Source organism: Pithys albifrons, chromosome 2, assembly GCF_047495875.1.
Source record: "Pithys albifrons albifrons isolate INPA30051 chromosome 2, PitAlb_v1, whole genome shotgun sequence".
NCBI classification, from domain to species: domain Eukaryota; kingdom Metazoa; phylum Chordata; class Aves; order Passeriformes; family Thamnophilidae; genus Pithys; species Pithys albifrons.
In genome coordinates this window covers 100,238,199-100,261,669 of record NC_092459.1, presented here as the reverse complement: position 1 = coordinate 100,261,669, position 23,471 = coordinate 100,238,199, and the positions used below count along the sequence as shown (strand labels likewise).

The 23,471-nt window shown below is 51.1% G+C and overlaps 2 protein-coding genes across 5 annotated transcripts in view; one reads left to right on the top strand and one right to left on the bottom strand.

The window, feature by feature from the left end:
• Positions 1-8,860, top strand: part of ITPKB (inositol-trisphosphate 3-kinase B) — a 67,426-nt gene extending 58,566 nt beyond the window's left edge. The window contains exons 6-8 of the mRNA XM_071579710.1: positions 2,119-2,220; positions 3,700-3,771; positions 6,461-8,860. Coding sequence (XP_071435811.1) covers positions 2,119-2,220; positions 3,700-3,771; positions 6,461-6,676 — 390 coding nt within the window. The 3' untranslated portion in view covers positions 6,677-8,860. The remainder of the gene's footprint in view (positions 1-2,118; positions 2,221-3,699; positions 3,772-6,460) is intronic.
• STUM (stum, mechanosensory transduction mediator homolog) overlaps positions 8,328-23,471 on the bottom strand; it is a 58,266-nt gene continuing 43,122 nt past the window's right edge. Inside the window, exon 5 of one of the 4 annotated variants that reach the window (XR_011699858.1) lies at positions 8,328-9,712. The gene's annotated coding sequence lies outside the window, so the exon portion shown is untranslated. Of the gene's footprint in view, positions 9,713-9,736; positions 9,888-12,944; positions 20,944-23,471 lie in introns of those variants that run through there. The other 3 variants (XR_011699856.1, XR_011699853.1, XR_011699855.1) reach the window with 3 other exon arrangements.

Genomic DNA, 23,471 nt, shown 5'->3' with positions numbered 1-23,471 from the left:
TTCTGCATGGAAGCAAGCCCCCTCGGGGCTTGGACACCTGTAAATGTTATGGCAGTTGTCAGACTCATGGCAGCAATGTCTGGCTGGGCAAGGAAACCGCAGGAGGCGGGTAGTGATGGGAGCAGCACTGTGGATAGTCTGTTTGGCTTTCCTGAAGCTGAGATTGCCTTATCTGAAAGGCCATCTGTGGTTTTCATTTATTTTTAGGAGCACTTAGAAGTCCATCTCCTTTCTTGGATTCTTTGTGGAAAGTTGTGCTCGTTACATGTGAAATTAGTGCTGTGGCACTTCTCCAGGTTGATATTGATCATCCCCCTGGGAGAGGGTGGGTTGGTTTCTGATCTGCTACGTCAGGGCTCACGTGAAGGACATATAGCCCTTGCCCTATACATCACACATGTGCCACCTTTGGTCGCACTGTCTGGCCTCAGATGGGGCTTGTGAGCTGCCTGTCTTGAGAAAGTCAGGTGAAGGCCTTCAGGGCTGGCTTTGGGACCCTGCAAACATTCCAGCCTTGGGGAATACCATCCCACCATGGCCTTGCTGCAGCAAGACCTCCGCCTATGCTGCTGCAGAGACATGGCCAGACAAAGAGAGCATGGCTCTGCTTGGTCCATCTGCAGGAGGGCTGCTACAGCAGGACATCTCCAGCCAAAGGGTGTCCCTGGGTCCTGCCGATCCGTGCTCTGCCAGCCTTTAGCCTCACTTTTATACCCTGAGGCATCGCAGTGGTTAGGCTGAGTCCAGGGTGGTTTGAAGCTGGGTGCATTAGTTGGAATCTGTGCAAACAAAGTTTTTCCTGGAGATTCTCTTTTAATATGTTACTTTTGTTATCACCTTTGTTAAGACTTGCACAAAAGACAACTTAGAAACTTAAGTGTGTTGCATTATTCATTCCAAACTGCACACCAGGTGTTAGTTTGGTGGCAGACTTGCCTTGGCCAGTTCTCCACAGCCTGAGCACTCAACCTTCCCAGGGATTGTCCACCAAGCCCACAGCCAGCCCTCTGTCCAGGGGGATGCACACTGCACTATCCCAGGGCACTTTCCTGGATGGGTCTCAAATCTCCAGGGCAGGTGATTTCATTGTGCCTTCTTCCTCGCACAACCTCTGCTCTGCTCCTTCATCCTTACTTCGACTTCCCCAGCCCACAGGATGTCTTTTTGGCCCCTGTCCCTTCACTCTATTGTGTGCAAACAAGCTGTCTGGAGCAGCGGGATGAAGCTCTGCAATGGAGCTGTGAGCACAAGCATTTGTGGTTTAAAATAGCCCCTGTATCCAGGAAGCAGGATCTGCCTGCCTGTCCTGCAGCCCCTCTGGACAATGAAATGTGCTGATGTGAAAATCAGAGCCCTGGGAGGATCAGGGAAATGGGGAGAAACCTATCAAGCTGCCCAGAGGTTCAGACAGGAACCTCTGGGTCACGGCTGAGTGTTGTCCCTGCAGTGGACCGAGCCATGCCCATCCCCATGGCAGGTCATGGACAGATGTGCCTCTGGTGATAGATGGAGGAGTGCACAAGGCTGGTCACTGCATCTCAGTGCCAGGCTGCTGCCTTTGGGGGTTTGCAATCTGTAGACTGTCAAAGGACTAGTGAGGCCAGACAGCCATGGGGCTTGGTCCTTGCCTTCCTCTCCTTGCTGCAGTGGTCCATGAAGGATTTCACATGAAGGGGTTTTGTGCCTTCTCCTGCGATGTCTCCATCCACACTCAGTTTTGTCCTGTTGTGATCATGCTTTGCTGTCCCAGCCACTCCAGTGAGGCAGCCCAAGGCTGGCGTCAGCACTTGTGCTCAGCCACAGCAGTGATGGGAAGCCATCTGGACACAGAAACACCAGAAACAGGTATCTCCAGCTTGTGTTGACAGCAAGCATCAGGCCCATGTGAGGGAGTTTGTCCACATTGCTGGTGACCATGGCAAGTGTGTAATGGAGACTTGCTGTTTGCATTAGAGGTCAGTGCACTGGGGCTGTGGAATAATTTGGAATGTTCAACACAGAGAACTGCTGCCTCTGCTCAATAGACAGATCCTTCAGCTGTGAGTAGCTGCTGAAACACTAGTCCTGTCTCAACTCCCTCCCTCCGCATCCTGCTCACAACTCTCTCATCTTTTCAAGAAAGAGGACGGCACTGTGAACCGGGACTTCAAGAAGACACGGACAAAGGAACAAGTCATGGAGGCCTTCAGGGAGTTCACCAGAGGGAACAGGAACGTTTTGGTGAGTGGAGGATGCTGGGAGGACTCCCTGGAGAGTGCTTCCCCTGTGGAGGCTGTGCTCAGCTCATCAGCTCCCTGGCCTGCAGGACTGAAGCCTGTGAAATTTCTCTTAAAAAAAACTGAGAAATGTTGAAGAGAAACACCGTCCTGCTGAGGGGAGAACTGGGAAGGGACATATTGGCTGCAGTAGCACTGCTTGAGCCAGGTCTGAGTCTGCTGAGGATGTCAAGGGTTAGGCCTCAAAACCCACTGAGGAGTCACAGCCATGTTCTGCCCCTCATCTGTTGGGCTGATGGCCACCTCTGAGCCCATTTCTTGCCCCAGTGTGTAATGGCAGACGCTCCCAGCCTGGCATAATGAGCCTAATGCCCTGTGCACAGTCTCACAGAAGAGTGGCCCTGTGCCAGGCGCCCTTCACATGGGCAAGCTGCCATCAGCATTTTCCAAGTCTCGCTGTGTTTCCAGGAGAATAGATGTGCTGTAAACAATTTACACCAACTGTGTCAAATATCCTATTTGACAAAGGACTCCCATTTTAAGTTGTACTGTATAAAGTCTCCAAATGCAAGGCTTGAACTGGAGTGGCTTTTGGCACTACCTCCTTCAAACCAGCATGTTCACTTTGACGAGGGTTTAACCAGGGATTATTCCTGCATCTGAAAATGAAGTTGCCTAGCTGCATTTTATCCCCAAAATGTCTGGAGCACAGTCACACCATCATGCTGTGGCTCTGGATGGGGCTCCTTGGCCAAAACACTTTAATACAGTGACTGCCACATGGTGACTGCCTGCTGGTGTGTCATAGTGCCTAGCTACCTACTGTTTGTGTGTTCCTGTGCTTATTCCTTCTAATGAAATCCCAAAATGAAGTTATCAGTGGGGCACCCTAGGAATGTTTAGTGCCATCCAGCAATTTGCCAGGATGCTCAAAACAGGCTTGGAAGTCGTGACCTGCATGTTGACTAGTGTGAAAGCCCTTCTGCCTATGGGACCAACTTTGCAGAAGCGCTGATACAAGTTACAGAAGTTTCATGATGTTTAACTGACTGAGTGATAAATGACGGATGGGGTGAAGAGCTGACCTATTAAAAGGGGACAGGGGAGACAAAAAAAGCAACCTGGCTGTGCATGCACAGCACTGTCTGCTGAATTAGCTGTTTGTCCGTGGGAGCACTGTGGATGCAGTGGGGAAAGTCTGGAGAAGGCACTGGTTCAGCAAAAACAAATGCTTTCACAAAGTTTTGGAAGGCACAGAAGCTCACAGGGTACTGTGGAAGCCAAAACAAGGGGCTATCCTCTGAGGGAACAGGTCTGTGGGAGAATGCTGAGTGCAGGGTGGCTGAGGAACACCCTTGGCCTCTTTCCATACAAATGTAGTATCATGGAGAGGATGCTGGAAAGAGGGGTGACTTTCCTGTTTGCCCCATGCAGTAGGTTTCCTGCAGCACTGATGGGCTTGTTTTCTTTTTTGTAATTCCAGAACAGTTACCTTAACCGGTTGAAGGGTATCCGTGCTACCCTGGAGACATCCCCATTCTTCAAGTGCCATGAGGTAATACTCTTGTTTAGATAGATCTGCCTAGAAATGCAAACTGTTTAATCTCAGCTTGTCCAAGGAGAGAAGTCAAAGGCTGTAAATATCTATAATTCTGAATTTATTCTTATATCCATATTTTCATAGCTCTGTTTACCTAATACTTACGTGCAAATACAGATGACAGATACAATGTTTATGTACGGGCATCTGACATGGGCTCAAGTCTACTGAAAACCAATGTTCATACAGATTGAAAGCTATCCAGGAGAAACTCAGGCTACTTATGGATTTACATGACAGGGAAAAATCCCTAGTGTAAAAGCACAGGCGTTTTATGGTGAGAAATGGCTGTTTGAATGTGCCTCAGGTATCATTTGGCTGCCAGTTGCTTCATGTGATTAAACAGGGCTTCAACATAGCCATATATTGCGGCTGTACCAGACCTGGCTTTCCTGAGCTGGTTGGGGCATCACAGTAAGAACTCTTCGTTTGGAAGGACTTTCCTAGAGAAATCACTGTCCACAATACCAACATTTTCTACAATGAAAATTCAGTTCTGATGGGAAAACAAAGAGGAAATGGCTACTTTTTTTGGCAATTTCAGGAACTGAAATGCTCCACAATTTAATGAAATAATTTTAATGATTTAGCATTGGTGCAGAGTAGTTCCTGTTGCACCTATCTAAGAGAGCTATGTGCCCTTGTCACATGTTGTCTATGGGCAAAGGAGCCTTAGAGGGACCTTTGATTCACAGGGCTCAGGAGCCACAGCTCTGAGAGCCCACTGTCCCTCAGCCAGAGCCGCAGGAGCCACCTTGACTCCGGCCACACACAGAGGGTCCTGCCGGGAGCTGGAGGCAGATGGGGCCGTGCCTCCCAATGGCAATGCCTGTGAGGCAGCTGTAAGGGCAACATCAAAACAGAGGGTTTCAGGCCAGTTCAACACAGGAAACAAAATGCTCCCTGAAACTGAGTGCCAGGGTTTCATTTGAAAACACAGAAACAAAGCAGCCTTTCAAGGAGGTTTTGAAAGGAGTTTCTACTTCTTAAAAATTAAAAAGCAGCAGCTTTGACTTTCCATCCCGCTTCAAGATGAAGCACAGCAGAAGGTCTTCCATGCTCTGTGTGTCCCTTCATGGGGCCCTTGCTGGGCCAGGCTCCTCAGAAGCGCTCCAGGAGAATTTGGCGGGCCAGGAGAGGCAAGCAAAGAACATCAGCAAAAGGCTTTTCCTTAAAATTAAAATTCTCTGTCCTGGCCAAGAAAGGGCAATAAGAGCTTAGAAAGAGGAGAGCTAAAGATAAGCATTTCTCGGAAATCATACATAACTCTGGACCTTGGATGTTTTCCCAATGCACTGCAGGAAAAAGCCTCCTCAAAAATGTAAATTCATAACAGCTTTTGCAAACAGTAAATGCTTCCCTTCCAAAACCCTTGTCTAAAGGCAAACCTCAAACTAAACCCTGCTGATAGAATGAACGTGAGAGTCCCCAGTAATGTTTAGTGCTGCTGTTTTGGAGGGCTGGCACTGTCTGGATTCTCCTCCCTGTATCTGCATATCACATGGGGTAATCATGACTCTAAGTGCACTGCATCACCTCTGCTGCAGCCATTTCACTCTGGTCACCAGGTCCCTGTTTGTGATACAAGGGCAAGCGAGTTCATAATACACCAGTTTGTGCACATCAGAGAGAATCTGAGCAGCAGTCTCCATTTGGGACAGCTCTGAAGCACATCCACTGGTGCTTTTCTGTAGAAGCCCCTGCTAAATTCTTCTGACTGGAGGAGAGATTCAGCAGAAGAGCATAACAGTGACTGGCCTGATAGTGATACATATTGCCTAAGCATTGGGAAGGCATGGCAGACCTGCTGCTGGATGTCAGCCTGGCTGGGACTGTGGGCCGGGATGAGTCAGGGGCCAGACCTGGAGGTACCCACCTGCTGATCAGCTCTGCTCCATGGTTAGTGACCATTGGGCTCATGGGGTCTTGTCCCACTGCAGTAGTCCTTGAGACTTCTGCTGTCAGAGCCAAAATGCATCTGTGGGCTTCCCCCAGTTGTCCAGGCCAATACTTGATGAAGGATTTGCCCAGACACTGACCAGGATATGAAATAGTCTTTTAAAGCAGTGGCAGCTGAATGCACTCAGGGAAAAGGAAATTCATGTGCATGCAGCTCTGTACCTTGCATCCCCTGAGTGTTGGCAAATCCAGGAGGATATTCTAAGGGGAATCTGAGTGTAACTGGATGGTGTTTCAGGCAGGAGACAGCATGTTGCAAGTAAAGTTTTACTTGGTGCATCCCCACCCCAGCAGTGGTGTCTGCAGGGCTGGTGAGTGTGAACAGCACAAGCTGATCACAAAGAACCAGCTTTGGAAAAAATTGCCATGGAAAGGCTGAGACAATTCATCTCATTCCTTCCTAGGGGACCTTGGCTCAGTTTGCAAAATGACATCTCTATCTTTCATGCCCATGTTTTTCTGATCTCCCTCTGCCACAACCTGGCATTTGTATGAGTAAATCAGCATGTCCAAATGCCGATTTGTATGTGCAAACACAACCACCAGCAGCCAGAGCTTGCTTTTGCTCATGCAAAATTGCAGCAGATCTCTTGTAAATGCAGCCTGAGATAAGGTGTCTGAAAGCCCCAAAGCTGCCTGAGAATGAGCAACAAGAACACTACTAATTCATACCACCATTCCACAGGTAATTGGGAGCTCCCTCCTCTTCATTCATGACAAGCAGGAACAGGCCAAAGTCTGGATGATTGACTTCGGGAAAACCACCCCACTGCCGGAGGGACAAGTTCTCCAGCACAACGTGCCCTGGGTGGAAGGGAACAGAGAGGATGGCTACCTCTGGGGACTGGACAACCTCATTCAGATCCTGACAGAGTTGTCCCAGAGTGAAGACTTGCATTAAAGCCGCATATCTGACTCTGCCACTACCCCCAACCTGCCCCTGACTGACTCTTCTGAACTGCACTACAAGACACTTTCCAGCCCTTGCCCCTCCTATTTGAAAGCTATACTCTCCCTATTTAATGCATTTTTGTTGTGGTTTTTTTAGGTTGTCTTGGTTGGGTTTTTCCCCCCCCTCTCCTTGTAAATAGAGAGCTAACCTACCAGAACAAAAGCTGAACTTGAAGCCTTGCAGAGTCAGTGGGAGCAGGCGGCCGCACCGGTTGGGAATAGCCCAGAGGGGTTTCTTAGGCAAGCACTTGCTCTGCCTATCATGCTTTTATCTCTTGCACAGCCTGGTTTTAAGAGGGCTGGCAGAGGAAGGAGTCTCTCCCTGCACTGGGATTGGTAGCTTCATCCTGAAAACACTCAGTGGCCATGCCCAGGACCCTCTGGCAGCCAGGGTGTGTGAGCAAGGAGTTGGGATGGAGAAAGACACTGGAGTGGGAGCTTTTCATTGTCTTTGCCAGCACCTTTCAGCCTAGAGAACTGGCTGTGCCAAGTCCTTAAGAGCTGCTAGAAGGGCAGATTTGGGGGGGTTTTTTTGTTCTAGACATCCCATAGAGGTTGCTTAGTTATTTTTGAGTGGCACTTGAGGGCGAGAGTTTCTCTCCTGCTGCAGAGCCATATAGTTGGGCACAGGTATGTTGTCATGGCCCGATGCTTCCCACTATGTCCCCCATGCAAGGTGTCCTGGTCAGTAACACTTCAAACTCCTCTCTAAAGCCCCAGTTCCCCTGCTAGGACCTGCTTCCATCTTGCCTTAGCTGGGGTCTGCAATCCCCCCTAGCTGGAGAAACGAGCTTATAAAGGACTACTATGAGACCTAAAGTAGCCATCCGTGTTGATCAGGCTTTTTTGTCAGCAGCTGTGCACATATGTAGGGGTAGTGCTACCACTGTCCATGTCTGGCCCAGGGCAACCCTCCTACCTGGAGCAACTCCATAACTTTTATCTGCAGCTGACAGTGTTACAGCAGCAAAGCAACTCCTGGGTTAGTGACCTTTGGCAAAGCAAAGCTGGGGCCAGGCATGCCTGTGCCTTCCCCTTTTTTCCACAGAGCTGTCTGAGTGCTGCTGCTCTGGCTTCCCAGCCTGCTCAGGCTGTGTGGATGGCCTCTGTGCTCCTGTGGAAACACCCAGTTCCCCATTTAGGGCGGAGGCTATTTTTTAACTTCCTGGAACATTTGAAATAAGCGGCGGCAGGGCTGTCTCACTAAAGGTCATCCATCAAGAGGATGGCGGGGAAGGGAGGCTGTGCGGCAAGCCAGGAGTCCCTCGTGTTGAGGACAGAAGGAGTGTACAGCACAGAAGGTGGTGCAAGAGCCTGACAGCCACAAATCCCTCACCTGCTCCATCCCCAAACGCACTTTGCTCCCCAGGAGCAGCGCTCCAGAGCCCTTCTGCCATAAGGTGGTGGGTCCGGCACACTCGAGATCTCCCTGCAGCAATAAGGAGGAGGAGTTGGCCACTGAGCCATTTGCAGCCATGCCTCAGCCTCTTTCCCAAGGACTGAAGTTTCCTAAGGTTTTCCTTAGTTCATATCTCACCAGACAGGCATCTTTTGCTCATTGGTTGTCATTGTAAGTGGTTGCACTGTTTTAGCTCCTTGCCAGGCTTTCTAGAATAGCCCATGTGGAAGTGCCTTATAGACTTCCCTCTGTTCCATTAGTGTCATGGAAAAGGTTGGGGGTTTTTTAAGTTATATTTATTTTCATCCCATTTTAATTGCACAAAACACTAAAATTTAATGCATGGAATCCCTCCTTTTTTTTTAACTGTTTTTAGTTTTTAAACCATCCCTTTTCCAGCTTTGGGGAAAGGGTGTGAACAGATACGCATAGCTATGTACCACTTACCGCTGTACTTTAGCTTCAGGCTGCTCTTATATATGTACATTATTTTTTAAGCTTGTTTATAAACCAGAATCCTTGCTTTGTGGCTTAGGAAGAACAGATTGTTCCTCTCAGATGTCTTATGCCTTCCTGGAGGCTGGAATGGTTGATGTGAGGGATTCTCCCTGCTCCCACCACACCTCTCAGTCATTGGGTAATACAGAAAAAAATCCAAACCGGTCTGGAACGCCAACGCACAGTGCCTGTAAAAAAGTCCTGTAACATTGCAAATAAAGGCATATGGGAAGCATTCCCGTGGAGTGGAGTCTGTGTCTGCCTTGCACAGCTTGCGGCAGCCTGGGAATAACCTTTCATGTCTGTGATCATTTGGGAGTGCAATCAGCGTCCGGTCCTGCTGCATAAAAGCAAGAGTAGAGAAGGACTCTACTCTGGGGGTAGATCCTCACCAACAGGAACTGACTTTGCAGAGAGCAGGGCAAGAGGAGAATGGAGCCGGAGTGGGGAGGGGGGGCGGGCTTGGTGGGTGGCTCCCGGGAGAGAACTGAATTTCTCCATCCCGCTTCTGTTGGAAAGCCCACCAAAGGCAGCTCCACACTAGATTTTTTTCAGTGTTTTTCACAAATGCTTCATTGTGGCTCCCACTGAGTGGTTTGCAAGTGCCACCCTGTGATGTCTGCACTGGAGAACACCAAAGCACCCAGGAGCATCAGATCTGCCTGGCACAGCCAAGCATTTCTCTGCTCCTCTCCCTCTCAGCTGCACTGTGGGCAGGGCCAGAGGGAACGCTTTGGACCAAAGGCCACAAAAAAACCAGACTGTTTCTTCACTGAAGGAGGAATCAGGCTGTGGAGCCTGAAGGCAGCTCCATTCCCTCCTAGCTGGTTGTGCAAGCACAGGACAGCAGGAGTGTGGCTGAGGAGGGTGGGTGGGCTGCCCCATAGGAAAGTCAGATTTGATGCCCAGAGCCACAGGAGCAGCCCATCCTGGAGACCAGTCCTGGCTTACCACAGCACCTCTAAAACAAACTGCAGGAGAACCCCAGCGTGGAATTTGCTTGAAGACCAGAAATCTCTTGGTAGGAGGTAGAGCTGGCAGTGTAGAGGATAGAAGGCTGCTCTCCATGCACCAGCGGTCTCTTGTGGGCTGTGAGAAAGCAAACATGTTTCCTGTCTGCCTGGCGTGCACACTCCTGCAGCACCTTTTCCAACAGTTTTGTACTTACTGCTGCAGTTTTTTTTGGCCACTGAGTCTCTCTGGTGCGTGACTCTTCCTACCTTTGGGGGAAAAAAAAAGCCTCCAAAAATTACCCAGCTGCACCCTGAAATGTAAAAACAGAAGGGAAAGAGTAAGAACCTAAACCCTGTTCTGCAAAACCCTCTCGAGAGCTAAGGAAACACCACAACATCATGGTGGAGAAGGGAAAGGAAATAAGTCGGGGAAAGAAACCCCTTGTGACTGAGTGCTGGCATCTGCTGACATTTATGCAGTGTTGGGAAGGGACAGGCCCCCACTGCACACTCCACAGAAAGAGCTTGGCTTGCCCCCCACCTGGCTTTACTGCACTCCCTAAAACAAAGCCCAGGGCTCCCTGCCTCTTCAGGGATTAATAAACTAGATGATTCATAAACTCAATATAGAGAAGAGAGGCCAGCACTTAAAATAATGGAACAAAGAAAACTCTAGACCCTGCTGAGGCTTCTATGGAACGAAGCCTCCCAGCACCTTCAGCAGTGCTGAGGGGTGTAAGGCAGCCTGCTCAGACTGTAGGTGGGGAGGGGACAGCTCCTCTCCTTCATCATTGTGTTCTTAGGCACTACTTTCCAGCCACGAGGTTCCTATAAATCAGGGTGTGCTCGAGGCCATAACTGAGTGGCAACATCTGAAAATGCACAGCTTTGCTGCAGTGGTTGGTAGATGTCTGAGGCTTGTGTGCTCCAGTTGTTCACAGCACAAGCTGGCTGGCGTTTGGGGGTCTCTGGGAAGCTCCTCTGAAGGGTTTTGCCCCTGCTATGGGCAGTGCACACAGCGCTAGTGCCTGCCCCTCCCAGCCAGAGCTCCTGCCCTGAGGAAGGACTGGAGCGGTCACGCTGCCTGAGCAGTGAGACCTCGAAAGGAGGGTCTTAAACTATGTAACTACTGCTGGCCCTAAATGAAGGAGTGAGGAGGCAGGGCGGGATCCCGGCTGTACACAAGGGAGGGTTTTCTTGTGCAGAGGTGTGGAGTGATGAAGTGCTGACATTTTGGGGCTGGTGCTGCCAGCAATGGGCTTTTCACCCTGAAGAGCCCTCACTGCTCCTGCAGGGTAAGGTGGTTCTGACAGCTTGAGGTTGGCAACAGCCCCTTTGGGTTTTACTCAGGGCCCCCACATCACCCTGTCCAGTGCAGCCAGGGGAAGTGGGAATGACGGGGTTGCCAGAATGGGAAAGCTGCTGCCTGTGTTGTGCTGCAGGGGATGAGTGGCTGGGGGAACGTGAGGGCACCATGGGAGGGGTGGTTTGGCAGGGGACAGGAGTGACAGGATGGCCAGATATCATCTGAGTGTGGACGGGTCTCTACCAGCCTGGGGGTGTGCCTTTCCCCTCAGCCACTCTGTCATGGGGATGTGCCTGACACCTCCAGGGGCCTGCTGGCTTGGAGATGCTTGGGAAGGATGCTGCCGGGACACCCTCCAGGCTTCGGTGGGGAGCGCTCGTGTTGGGTTTCAGCCCCGACACAGAACTGGGCTTGCGCCGCTCCTTTCGGCCGTACCTTAAAACACGAGACCCGACCCTCTGCCGACCACCCTCAGCCCGGGTCCGGGACGGGGCTCCCGGCGCTTCCCCCGAGGGCCGGGAGGTGGCGATGCGGCTCCGAGGAGGGAGGGGCGGCGATGCGTTCCCGAGGACCGGGGGGTGGCGATGCTCCCCCGAGGACCGGGAGGTGGCGATGCTCCCCCGAGGGCCAGGGGGCGGCGATGCGTTCCCGAGGACCGGGGGGTGGCGATGCTCCCCCGAGGACCGGGAGGTGGCGATGCTCCCCCGAGGGCCAGGGGGCGGTGATGCTCCCCCGAGGACCGGGGGGCGGCGATGCACCCCCGAGGGCCGGGAGGCGGCGATGCGGCCCCGGCGGCTGCAGCCGGGCAGGCTCTGCAGGAGAGGGAGCGCTGCCCGGCGGGATGTCCGCATCCCAGGACTGTCCGGGATGCTTTATCCGGCCCTGCCCGCACCCCGGGCGTCGCTGCTTTGGTATTGCCCCCCACCCCCTTGAAGTTTTGTGACTTGTCGCCTGGTGATGCTCACTGGGAGCTGGGGGGTCGTTAATAAACCCCCACCCCACCAGCGGACAGAGCCAGAGCAGGGCGGAGCCTGAAGAGCTTCGTGCTGCCCACACCCCTCTCTGGGTGAGAGGCTGGGGCAAGACATCTCCCATTCCTGCGCCAATCCAGGGCTGGAGGGCCTCTCTTCTTTCAACCCTGTGTCCCCCTTAGGGATAGCTTTCCCATCCAAACTTTCCTGGCTTTAACAATTACAAATTTGCTCTTTGTTATTGTGGAGTGTGAAAAATAAAAAAAGTTAGAAACCTCCTGGAAGTGGTGGAAGGGAACAGGGCCCCACCGTAGTATCAGTGGGTTTGGTTTGTCTTTTTCCCAAAAAGTTCCAAGTCCGTGAAAAGTGACTGCACTTTGCTCCGGCAGCAGCGCGAGATGCCCACCTGGGGCCCCAGGGACAACCTGCCATGCCCAGGACCACACTTCACCCACCCTCATAGTGGGGCTGGGAACACAACTGTGTCATCTCCTGCACCTCCAGTGCGTGACCCACCACAAGTGATGCCTCCAGCGAGGCACTGGAGCACAGCAAGGAAGGCTTTATGTGGGGGTTTACTGCTCTGGGAGGTGTCCCAGGGGCTGCAGTTGCTTTTATACTGGCAGGTGTTCTGTTCCCACCTCTACCTCTCTTCCCACCCTTAGTGAACGAGTTTTGGTGGTTCCTGTGCTGCTACTTTCCAGGACAAAACTGTGATTCCACCCCGGAGCAGCCAGGGAGCACAGGAGAGCTTCTGCTGGTGCCACTCTGGAAGAGAAAGCCCATGGTGAGGGTTCTTGCGTAAGTCCCTGGGACAGCTCTGGAGGAAACTGTGGAAAAGTTTTGGGCCCCAGCAGCTCAGGCCACTGCTGGCACCTCTCTGCTTCCTGCTTGGAGACACTACTTTCTGTTTGCTGGGACTTTGTGCCTCCTGCCATTCATCCAGTGTGTATTAACAATGTCAGACCTGCACCACCTGGGGCCAGCACCCCCCACTCCCCATTGCCTACTGCCAGAATGTTCAAACACACTTTCCCTAATGTAAAATTATTACACTTGAAACCATCTGGACAAAGGAGCATGAAGAGAAATAGAGGCACAAAATTATTTACTCAAACAGCTGATTACAGTCAGGAAACAAAAGGAAAGTACTTTAATGCCTAGTGGCTGACCTTGCTGTCAGGACAGTCTTTTCCTCTGAAATGGTTTATATGCTGTTTTCCATGACATGAACCTGGGGACTCCTCCTGCAGGGACACACATACACACAGAGCTACAGAAGTGGGGTTTGGCTGGATAAGGGAATATGAAAAAAAAAAAGCAACAGGACTCTGTAGTAGCACGACAGAGATACTATAGATGTGTTTCCCCCTTTGTAAATGATCTGTGACTAAAAACCATTTCCCAGTGGCAGTGCAGTATTTTTTGCTCATGCTAAATTCATGTTTCATTTCTTTTTATGTCTCCAAAATAGTGAGGGGAGATGGCAGGACCTGTGGGTGGGTCCCTCAGGGTGCCATGTGCTTCCTCCCACAACTCATCATCCCTAAGCAGGCACTTCAAACATGTCCTGAAGCCACTAACATGTTTTGCACATGTCCAGCTGCTTTTCCCATGGTACATGGCTTTGCAAAAAGGCTCGCAGTCCCTGTGGTTTACAGGGAGATCATTAAGGGTCAGAAAAGAAGTCTCTTGAGTGCTTGCATGCCAGCATGGGCCAGCCTGTGAGTGCTGCTGCCCAGAGAGCATCCACAGGGCAGTTGGGTGCCATCCTATCCTTTGTACCCAAGAGCAAAGTGGATATGGGGCTGCATCAGCTGCAGGTGGGACAGGTAGTGACAGTGGCCACTTTGCTCATCATCTTATGCACATAGGCCCTGCCCAGTGGGGACTGCAATTGCAGCCCTTCAGCCTTGTCCTCAGAGGGAAGCCAGTTCCTCAGAGGCAATTGGAGGGTGTCAGGCAGGGGTTCCATCAGGGCAGGTTGTGGTGTTCTGAGCCTGCCAGGGCACTTGCACAATGTCTCTGTAGGGACAGTGGTCCCTGACAGTTCCTAATCCCTGTGCTGCTCCGTCTGGCTGCTCAACAGCAGGCAGTCCTCTAAATAAACAGAATTTAAGCCTAGAATTTGTCATTCATCTGGCCAGCTTGAAACCAAGACCCATCCCCTAAAAATCCACAGCATTTCTTCATGCTGCTGGCAGCACAATGGCTGTTTTCCCTTGCTACCTTCAAGGCCGTATCTGGGCTGGATTACCCGCCCTGGCAGGCTTGAGAGTGGAGAGAGCAGAGGCAATGGGTCAGGCTGGGCAAGGCAGGGGGCATATGGTGGCCAGGGCCAACAGAAACAGCCTTTTTCTAAAATTACACCTCCAGGGAATTTGTTTCCTAGAACAGATCTTCTTCATTTGGAGAAGAAACAGAAGAGGCCCTGGAGTCAGTTTTAGCCTTTAATTCTGCTTTCTCCTGAGCTAGATTGGTCTGGTGGGATTGGAGGTGACCAAAGGTGCATCAGCACCTGCCAGCTTCCCACCTGTGCCTCAGGATGGCTCAAGGTGGAACAGCTGCACACAGGTTCTGTCCTCAGTCATGGGCAGGAGCAGCATCACATCTGGCACAACCATGAGCAAGGCACTGCTGAGCTGAGTCCCACTGGGCTCAGATTTCCAGCTGCTCAGGTCCTGGTGGGAGGGGCACTTCTGACATTAAGTGTCTTTTGTGGGCTCAGAGCAGTGAAGGCACTTTGGAGGGGCAGCCAGCAGAGCCAGGTTGGCTGCATCCCTCCAAGGGATATCTAAACACCTGGTAGCTTAAAACATGAATATTCAGAATAATGTCTGGTGGTGAAAAGGACCCAGACTTTGTGTTTGCACACACACGAGGGGGAACTCAGAAGAGTCTGCAGGTGGGCAGCAGACTTCCCTCCAACAGCAGTTGCTCCAAGTCAGCAGCAATTGCCAGAGCTCCTTGTGCCAAGGCCTGGTGAAGGGATCCCTGCTGGCACAGGTGCTGCCTGCAGGCTCCTGCTGCTGGGGGCAGCATTTCGGTTTTCCCGGAGAGTTCAGCCTGGGGGTGGTTTTCCCCTGCCTCACTTTGCCCACTTCATCTGGCATAGCTGAGCAAGTGTGTCAGCCCAAGTCTCAGTCCAAAGTCACTGGGGGACATAGTGTTTGATGCCATTTTTAGTACTTTTTTTTAGCTCTTGGCTGACACTTCTTCACCTCCTCTGGGGACACACGTGCCCTAGACACAAGCAAATACTCCTGCCAGTCTCGCAGCTCACATCGTTTTCTGCAGGCTGCAATTTTCCTGTGGAAACAAGCACTGAAATAGCCTGTAATTGTAGTATTGCTTCTAGGAACAGGTGCTACCTTCCCATAGCTGTATTTGATCTGAACATGTATTTGGACTGCATGACTTTGAGACTTCAAGGTAGTACTTGCATACCTTGCAATAACCCTCCTTTGCACAGACACTGTTTAGATGGTTGCTCAGCTTGAACAGAATACAAATGAAATCATGCTTTTCTAAATGTGTATCTCTAAATAATACATTGTTCCTGTGGTGTATTTTCATGTCTGCATACCCACCAGCGAGAGCTGTTGATGGGCAGATCCTGGCTCCCCATGGGGTGAGCTGCAAGTCAGGAATGACAGCAGCCCTCCCATACAAGAGACTTTGGATTCACTGGTGTAACAGCAGCTGACAGCCCAAACTTTCCCAGATGACCTGATGTGAAGCACACCTGGTTACTACTGATTGCCCTGGATCATGTAGAAAGTCTCAGTTGCTCCCCCTCAACACAGGAGTGTTTTTGGTGCTGTGGCTGCAGCCCTTTGTGGCTCTTAGCAAGAGCTGCTGTAGGGCGGGATATATCTCATCAGCATGTGGTAGCGCTGAGAAGGTACATTTGCTTTGGGGAGGCTGCAAGTGCAAAGGGAGAGTAATTGTCCTGTTTGTGTAGTGGTTCCTGGGGTTTCCTTGGGTGCACCATTGCTGGACTGCACCATGTGGGTGCACAGAGGACTCACAGCACGGAGTGTGCTGCACTTTGAGGGCATCTGGGCAGGCTCTGCTCATGAGCTGGAGAGTGAGTCAGTGCCCCTGAAGTCAGGGTGAGATGTCTGTGGTGGCTGTGTGTGGTGTGGACGTGGGTGGCTGGGCAGAGGGGTGCCCAGAAATGCAGTGTGGGGCTTGAGACAGGAAAGTCGTGGGCTTTGGATGTGCCCCCTGTCACTGGGGGACAAGACAATTGCTGGTCTGGCTTCTGCACACTCACAGGATGGAGAAGGGCAGAGCAGGGCTGTGTTGGACATTTCCAGTTCCTCAGAAGCTCAAGGCTGCTGTCTCCATCAAGGGCCAGCATACTGTGGGGTAACCTGCTGGTCATCCCATTCTCTGGGTTTCTGGGTGTTGGGGTTGTCTGGCTTCAGAGCAGGGGCTTGGGTGTCTGCTGCAGTGGAACTGGTCCTGCTGCCTGTTTGAGGAGCCAGCAGAAACTGCAGACTGTGATCACTACCTCTTGCCTCTCTGTCTCTTCTAACCCCCTGAAACACTCCTGGGTTTCTGCCTCCTGATGCCAGAATGCTCCCTGTAACAGGGGTGTCAACAGCCTGCAGGGCTGAGAAACTGCTGGAGATGCTTATTCCTTGAGGTGAGGGAGAGACCGGTTCTCATGGTGGTGCTTGGACGAGGATAAGGCATGGAAGTTTTCCTCATGGCTTATCTATCTTCACTAAGCTCCACTTTCTGTAGGTGTGTTTATTACCTTTCCCCTTCCCTTTCTGAAATGGTTCCATTAGCAGGCTGTTAAAGAAATCTCTTTGAGATAATTATTTCTGATCTCTCTAGTGAATTTGCCACATGATAGTGTGTCTGCATGGGTGTATTAATAGTATCATAATACTATATATCAGTTTTCATCCCAAAGTGCTTCACGTGCTGAGGAACAAAGTTTCAATAGAAAGATGTCAAAGAAAACTTCTGTCTCACCTACCAGCCCCCTCAAAGCCATGGGGTGTAAGAAAAGCCTTCTTGCTGGTCTTGCAGCAAGTCTGTGTCCTGTGGAAGCCCTCCAGGCTGGACCTGCCACCGAGTTCCACCTGTCCCATGTTCTGTACTGCTCAGTTCACATGGCTGTTCTTGGTGGGTTCCACACATCTGATGCTCTTGCTGCAGCCAGTTGCCTTGCTGAGCTGCAAACAGTAGTCTACATCCTTCCCCCTTCCCTCTTCTTCTAGTTAAAGACAAGTGCTGTGGGGCTGGCTGTCCATGCGGCCCAGCAGTGGGATGCCACGGGGTATCCCTTGCTGAGGTCAGGTCAGGAGGTTACTGAAGGTCTGTGCTGGGCACTGCTTGCAAGGATGGGTGCAGTGGGATCTGTGCTGTCACCTTCCCCAATGGCTACATCCCCCAGCCTCACGGGGTAGGTGCCCCCTCCAGGGCCACACTTGTCATTTGCACCCTGCCGCTCCTTCTGCATGAGCCTGTGCAGTTGGGGAGCACTGCGCTGCATTGGCAATTTGGAGACAGGGATTGCCACACTTTCATCTCTCAAGCAGCATCTCCCAACATCTGCCCTTGCATTTGGGTCTGTGGAGGGTGACTATCATGAGCACAGTTGTATTTTCCCCCAGACACTTTTACCTCCTCCTCTTCTCCTCTGCACTGCCAGGCTCCCTATTCATCTCTGCCCTGCCTCTGGGAAAGGCTGGGAGCCTGGGAAGGGAGGCCAGCCCTGCACCTGCTCTGGGTGGGCAGCAGATGCCACCAAGCCCTATGCCATGGTGCTGCCTCCCCCCTTAAGAGCAGGGAATGGGGAGAGCCAAAGTGCTGCAGTGAGGAGGAAGCCACCCTGGACAGTGGCACCTGAGGGGCAGTCATGGGGTGTGTGAGGGACTGTGCAGTACCATATGGCACACAGAAATGTGCTCCAGCACTTGCAGTCCTCCAAGGATTTGAGGTTTTGATGGAGTAAGAGGCTGCCTTTTCCCATTTGGGCGGCAGCATCCAAGGTGGATGAAACGTATCCTCCATGAATGCCATCTGGGCTAGAGATGGGGTGATGGCTGCAGGCCTTGCTCTCCTAAGGCCTGGGAGGTCTTTTGCAGAGGGGACAGCTGGGACAAGCTTCTTGTGTAACCCTGTGTTTCTAGCAGTCTCCTACAGAGGCAGGGCAATCCAAGCAGGACCAGGGAAAACTTGGCAGCCTGAAAACCACCTGTGTGCCAATGTTTGGGGTCAAAACTACTAGGTTGCAGACATTCATGAGTAACTGTTTAAAGACTTTAGACCGTTACTTGTCTCAACAACAACCAAGGCCTGACAAGTCCAGCTGAGATCTCCCATTTGTTTTCCCACACCTGGTGGCTTTGGGGAGGGAGCAGAGCAGTGCCATTCAGGGCATTGCACATCACAGGAGGAGCAAGAATCATGAAGTATGAATTGTTGAAATGTGCAGGTGCGTTTTGACAAGCTGCTGGCCCTTGCAGCAGAGCTGCCTTTCCTGGGAAAGCTCCCCTGTGATGGCTCTGCCACCTGCTCTGCTCAAGCATGTGTGGCTAAGCCACCAGCAGTGCATGGCCTGTTCTTCACAGGAAGCAGGGATAATGTGCCTGGAGTCATATTAAAGTGCTAAAACTGCAAAGAAAACATAGTCAAGAAGGACTGCTCGTAGGCATGTGCACAGGGGAACACAGGGTGGCTTTTCCCTCTCCCTTGTCTCCACTCGAGCAGGTGAGGCTCTTCAAAAGCCTTATGCTCCCCTGTAAGACTGTGGGTTGTTAATGCCTCAAGAGAGCCATGCCTTGGTCCCTGCCTGCTCTCCTCAGGTGATGAGGTTGTGGGCTGATGGATCCTGTCCACCAACCTGGTGGTGGGAAGAGGAGTCAGGTTTTAATGAGGTTTCTCCAGGCTACATAAAGAGACTCTGCATTTTGTTTCAGCTGTCCAGCAATAAATAGAATATATTTAAGTTTAAAAAAAAATATCCACAGTATCAAAACACAAGAAGTCACAATCCAATACTCGGTGATATAAATAGGCATACGAATGGTCCTCAGTAACCCCTTACTTTGGACTCCAGTATGTAAATGAAAGGTGGGCTCACCAGCGGGGTGCAAATGGCACAGGTGGGCAGGCCCCTGCTCCCTCCTTCCTGGGGCAGAAAAATCTGATGTACCCATGCATGACCAAAACATGGACTTGAGCCAGCGATGGACAACTTATCCCCCTCCCAGCCTGTGGAGCAGCGCCTGTGTGTGTGGTGGGTGTAAGTGGGGGTGTGGGTCAGGGTGGGATCACTTGCTGGGTATTTGGGGGAGAGCTGCCATCACCTGCTGGTAGAGGTGAGCCCATTTGGATCCCAAGCCAAAATTCTTTCACCTGCCTGCTAAAAGCATTCTTAGAGCTGGAAGATGGACTAAGCTACTCTCACCTTGCCACTTCTAGAGCCTTCCACTTCCCACTGCACCATTCCAGCAGTGGGGATGGGGCATTGTTGCTTTCCTCTGGCCAGTGGGTGGGTGCAAGAGAAGCAGGACTTGAATTTTAGCCTGGCTTCATTATTTATATGGATGACAAGAGGAGGAAGAAGGGCTTATGGGTGGTATGGACTCTAATGGGATTCACTGTAATTAACCCTGGTTCAGCTGGTGCCACTGTGACCTGGGGCTTTGCAGCACGCTGCTCCCACAGGAGGATGGAAATGCTGAGTGCCACTTCAGGCAGTAAATTGCAGCACTGACTCAAAGTGCACTATGTGTGTGAGTGTAAAGCAATGTCTGCTGGAAAGTACAAGGCTGTGTTACCACTGTGGTCAGCAAGTGTGTGTGAGAAGCCATTGCTTTTAACTGAGAGGAATATCAAATCTAGCCAAGCTTATAGGTCTCCTCATATCTGGACTTTAAATGTCTATGAACTCTCGGTGATGTCTTGCAGTGGATGCAGTTTGCGTTGGATAGCAATAAAATACATCCTGGCTGGACTGTATGCATGTATGTGAACTGCAGGGTCATCCCAAAACAAACAGGAGGCAATGCAAGGGTGGAATAAAGCAGCCCCCTGAAAAATACTGGGACTGGGACTCTCCAGTCTCCTGTCCACAGAGCTCAGCACAATACTCAAGGTAAGACTATGACAAGGGGAAATTTCCATCAGAACTGAAAGATCTTTAATAAAATGTGTGATAGCTGATGCACATAGGGAGGAACATGCAGCTTTGTGTCTTGGGAAGCACAGGACGTGGCACAGATGGAGTCACCTTGCACATCTAACACTGTCTACCACATGGCTGCACAGCCAAGCTGTTCCTAGCCCAAAGCCCTGCTGACCTTCCCACCTGCAATTTCCAGGCATGTGTGCCACAGCTGGGAGTGATGCTGAGGCCTTGCAGCAAGTACAGCCACTCAGGCAAAAGGCTGGGAGAGTGGGGGTCACCTGCCATAGCACCTTTTCCACAGCAAAGACAGATTTGGCAACACCAACAAACTTGGAAAAAAATGTTAATGTGCTCTGCGTTGTGGTTGGGCTGACCCAGAATGAAACTGGTTTTTGACTGGCCACACATTTCAAACATACATTTGGTTTGGTTCCTACTGGAATTGCTTTACAATGAGTAGTAAATCAGCTGTTCGGCCTGGCTGGGTTCAAGTACCAAGGAACTATTTCATTAAAGCCCTTTTTTTTTTTAGAAACCTGGTTTTCACAATCAGAAAAGAGCAGCAGAAAATTCTGTGTTGCTGGCAGATGGGGTGAAGCAACTGCATTTATTCTTCGTTACCCACTATCATTCTCTAGCTGTAAAACTTGCATCTAAAACATCTACATTTATTAAGCAGGTGATGGCATTGGATAGCTCTGGGTGCCATGCACTTTGGACCAGATGAAGTGTCAGGCGCTGTGACCTCTGGCTGTGCTGGCGAGGAGGCAGGGCCGGTTTGCAGCAGTGGTGTGGCACCTCATGGCACAGCTCCTGCAATCAGGATGAGACCTATCCAGCTTGCGTTGGTGGAGGTGCTGTCCCAGAGGAGGTGGCCTCCCTCTGCAGCACTTTGGAAAGAGGTATAAAAGTGCTGGGTGATTAATTTGACCCTAAAAAGAAAGAAAATAGTTGCTAATGGGAGAAAGCTCTGAACTGGCACTCATATCTGTGTCTTCACTGCGTGGCTCTTCTCATCAGTGCTTGAATTGTGGGCACCACATGCACTCCTCCAGCTTGCTGCCAGCTTCCCCACCACAGGCTTACAGGAACCCCTCGAGGGCATGGGTCTGTCTGGCCTGTCCCTGGTACAAAGCTCTGGCCTCTTAGGAGAGGAGGAAACACAAGTCATAGTGGAGGCTGTGATATTAAAGATGGAACTGAGCAGAACACTCATGTGACCGCTCAGGCCATCCCTTCCAGCTGCCCCAGCCCTGCCCGGGGCTCGGTATCTGAGCTCACTGCAGCTCCCTGATACTTGCCATGGGGAGACCTGAAACCAGGGTGAGGGGCTCACCACAGCCTGAAAACAGGCTGCTTTTCACACCCGGGCTGGGGGGAGCTTGGCAAGGCTAGTTTTCATCAGGACTTTTGGAAAAAGCTGAGGATTTTATCACCATTATTACTGCTGTGGTGCAGCTTTGGGGAAAATGCAATTTGATGCCTGCTGTCTGATAGCAAGGCCCATCTATAAAGTTGCTACTGTCCTAAAGTAGAGAGTGGGAATCTGTCTGCTTCTAATTAAAGTTGATTAAGCAAATCACCACAACAGACAGAAATAAGGCCTTTAGGCCTGAGTGTCATTTGCTGATTTCGGAGTCTCCTAAATGGTGTACTGAGTGTTTTCTTGGCTTCACCAATCTGATAGAAAGGTCAAAAATAAGAAAAAAATCTATAAAGCAAAACTTGAAAGTAAATTATAAATCCCTCACCTCCCCTGTGCAGTGCTGCACTGCAGCAACAAACTCCTTCATGCCATAAATGCAGACAGCACACATACCTAACTGAAGCAATGCTCTCTGGAGACCCGCAGGCATCCCAGGGAGGGCATCATTTCCATACAAGTCCTTCCCCAAGTAATCCCATTCTCCCATCTCCACTAGAGCACAGAGATCAACAGCATCAATTGTGACCTAGAAGGCCAGCAAAACCCTGATGCTGAAGAGGAGCTAATTCTGCCCCTTTTTGTTCCCAGATGAGGTTTTGTACAGGTCCTGGGTCTGTGGGATGAGGCATCTGCTGCTGGTCTGACATCCGATGCCACAAAGACGTGACTTTTGGCGATTTAATGCCCAGGGAAAACGTCAGCTTGCTCAATCCTCCCCACAGACCAAGGTTTCCAGCACTGCCTGTCCACTACATATTTAAATCCATCTTCTAAAAGTGAATCCAACTTCACAGGCACCAGAAGAAATTGTTCGTAAGCCACACTTGGCTGTTTCTTTTTCAGAGCTTCTGCACCCAAAGGTTTGCCTGGTTTCTTTCATCCATGACCTGTTATTCATGCCTGCTGAGGCTCCTGCATTACCATCCTGACACCGTGGCACAACTTCCTTGATGCTTGGGCAATGCTTGGCATTTGCTCATGAACCAGCCATTCTGTGAGGGGTAACCATAGCTCTTTGTTGTTGTGTTCACTGCAGCTGAGCTGGCAAGCTGTTTGGGTGACTTAAGGGTTGGTTACAGACCTCAAAAGAAGAGTTCCCACTGATGACAGCAGCAGCTTGTGAAGGTGCTTTCCAGCTATGCTGCTGCTTTGGAAGGGTCCTGTCCTGGGACTGTGGATAATGATTTATCATTAGCTCTGGAGAAGGACTTCCTGAGCTGGGAGAGCAGAGAAGTAATGGTGCCTGCTTTCCACAGGCTGTGGGCTCACAGTGAAGTGTGGGCATTGGGCAGGTAGAAAACTTTCTGGGAAGAAAGGTCTTGCATCACCAGCCTTCAGGAGAGCACCTGGGCCTGTGGGGAGGCTAAGCCATACATTTACATTAAAACATGAAAGAAGCTTCCTACACCACCATCTCCCTGGGGGCAGAACCTACATGTGCCCTCCCCAGTGCAGGGCTCTCCTCCAGCCTCGAGGGACAGCTGTCCTGCCCAGTGTACCCCTGCTGTGCCTCTGAGGGTTAAAAACTGTGTGTGGAGAACAGCCAGGTGATGCATGATTTCTGCCTGGCAAGGAGACACCCATGCTCAGGGGCATTTGCTGCTGTTTGACACCCCAGCTCTCTTGCAATAGGAGGTATTTGAGCTCACAGGATCTGCTCTGCATGAAAAACAAATGCCTGCGTTAAAAGCAAACCATCATATCAAGAGAGGCCAGGAGCTTATAGGGCAGTGGAATTTGCTGCCACCCACTTGCCCACAGTCTCTTGGCAGGAGCAATGGGCTGGATGCGGGTCTCAGCTCTGCCACGCTCAGCTGGTTCCCAGTTTTGGCAGTGGGATTGCGTGAAGCTTCTCTGGATGGGAGGACCCTCCCTGATGCGAGCAGAAGCCTGGTTTTGCCCTCTTTTAGCAGGGCTCCTTCCACCACCTTTTTGGAGTGCAAAACCAGTCAGGAGCTGACACCAAGCTGAGCTCCTGTCACGCTGTTTAAATACCAGCCAGGGTGAGAGGGGTCACTGCACCTGGATGGCCAA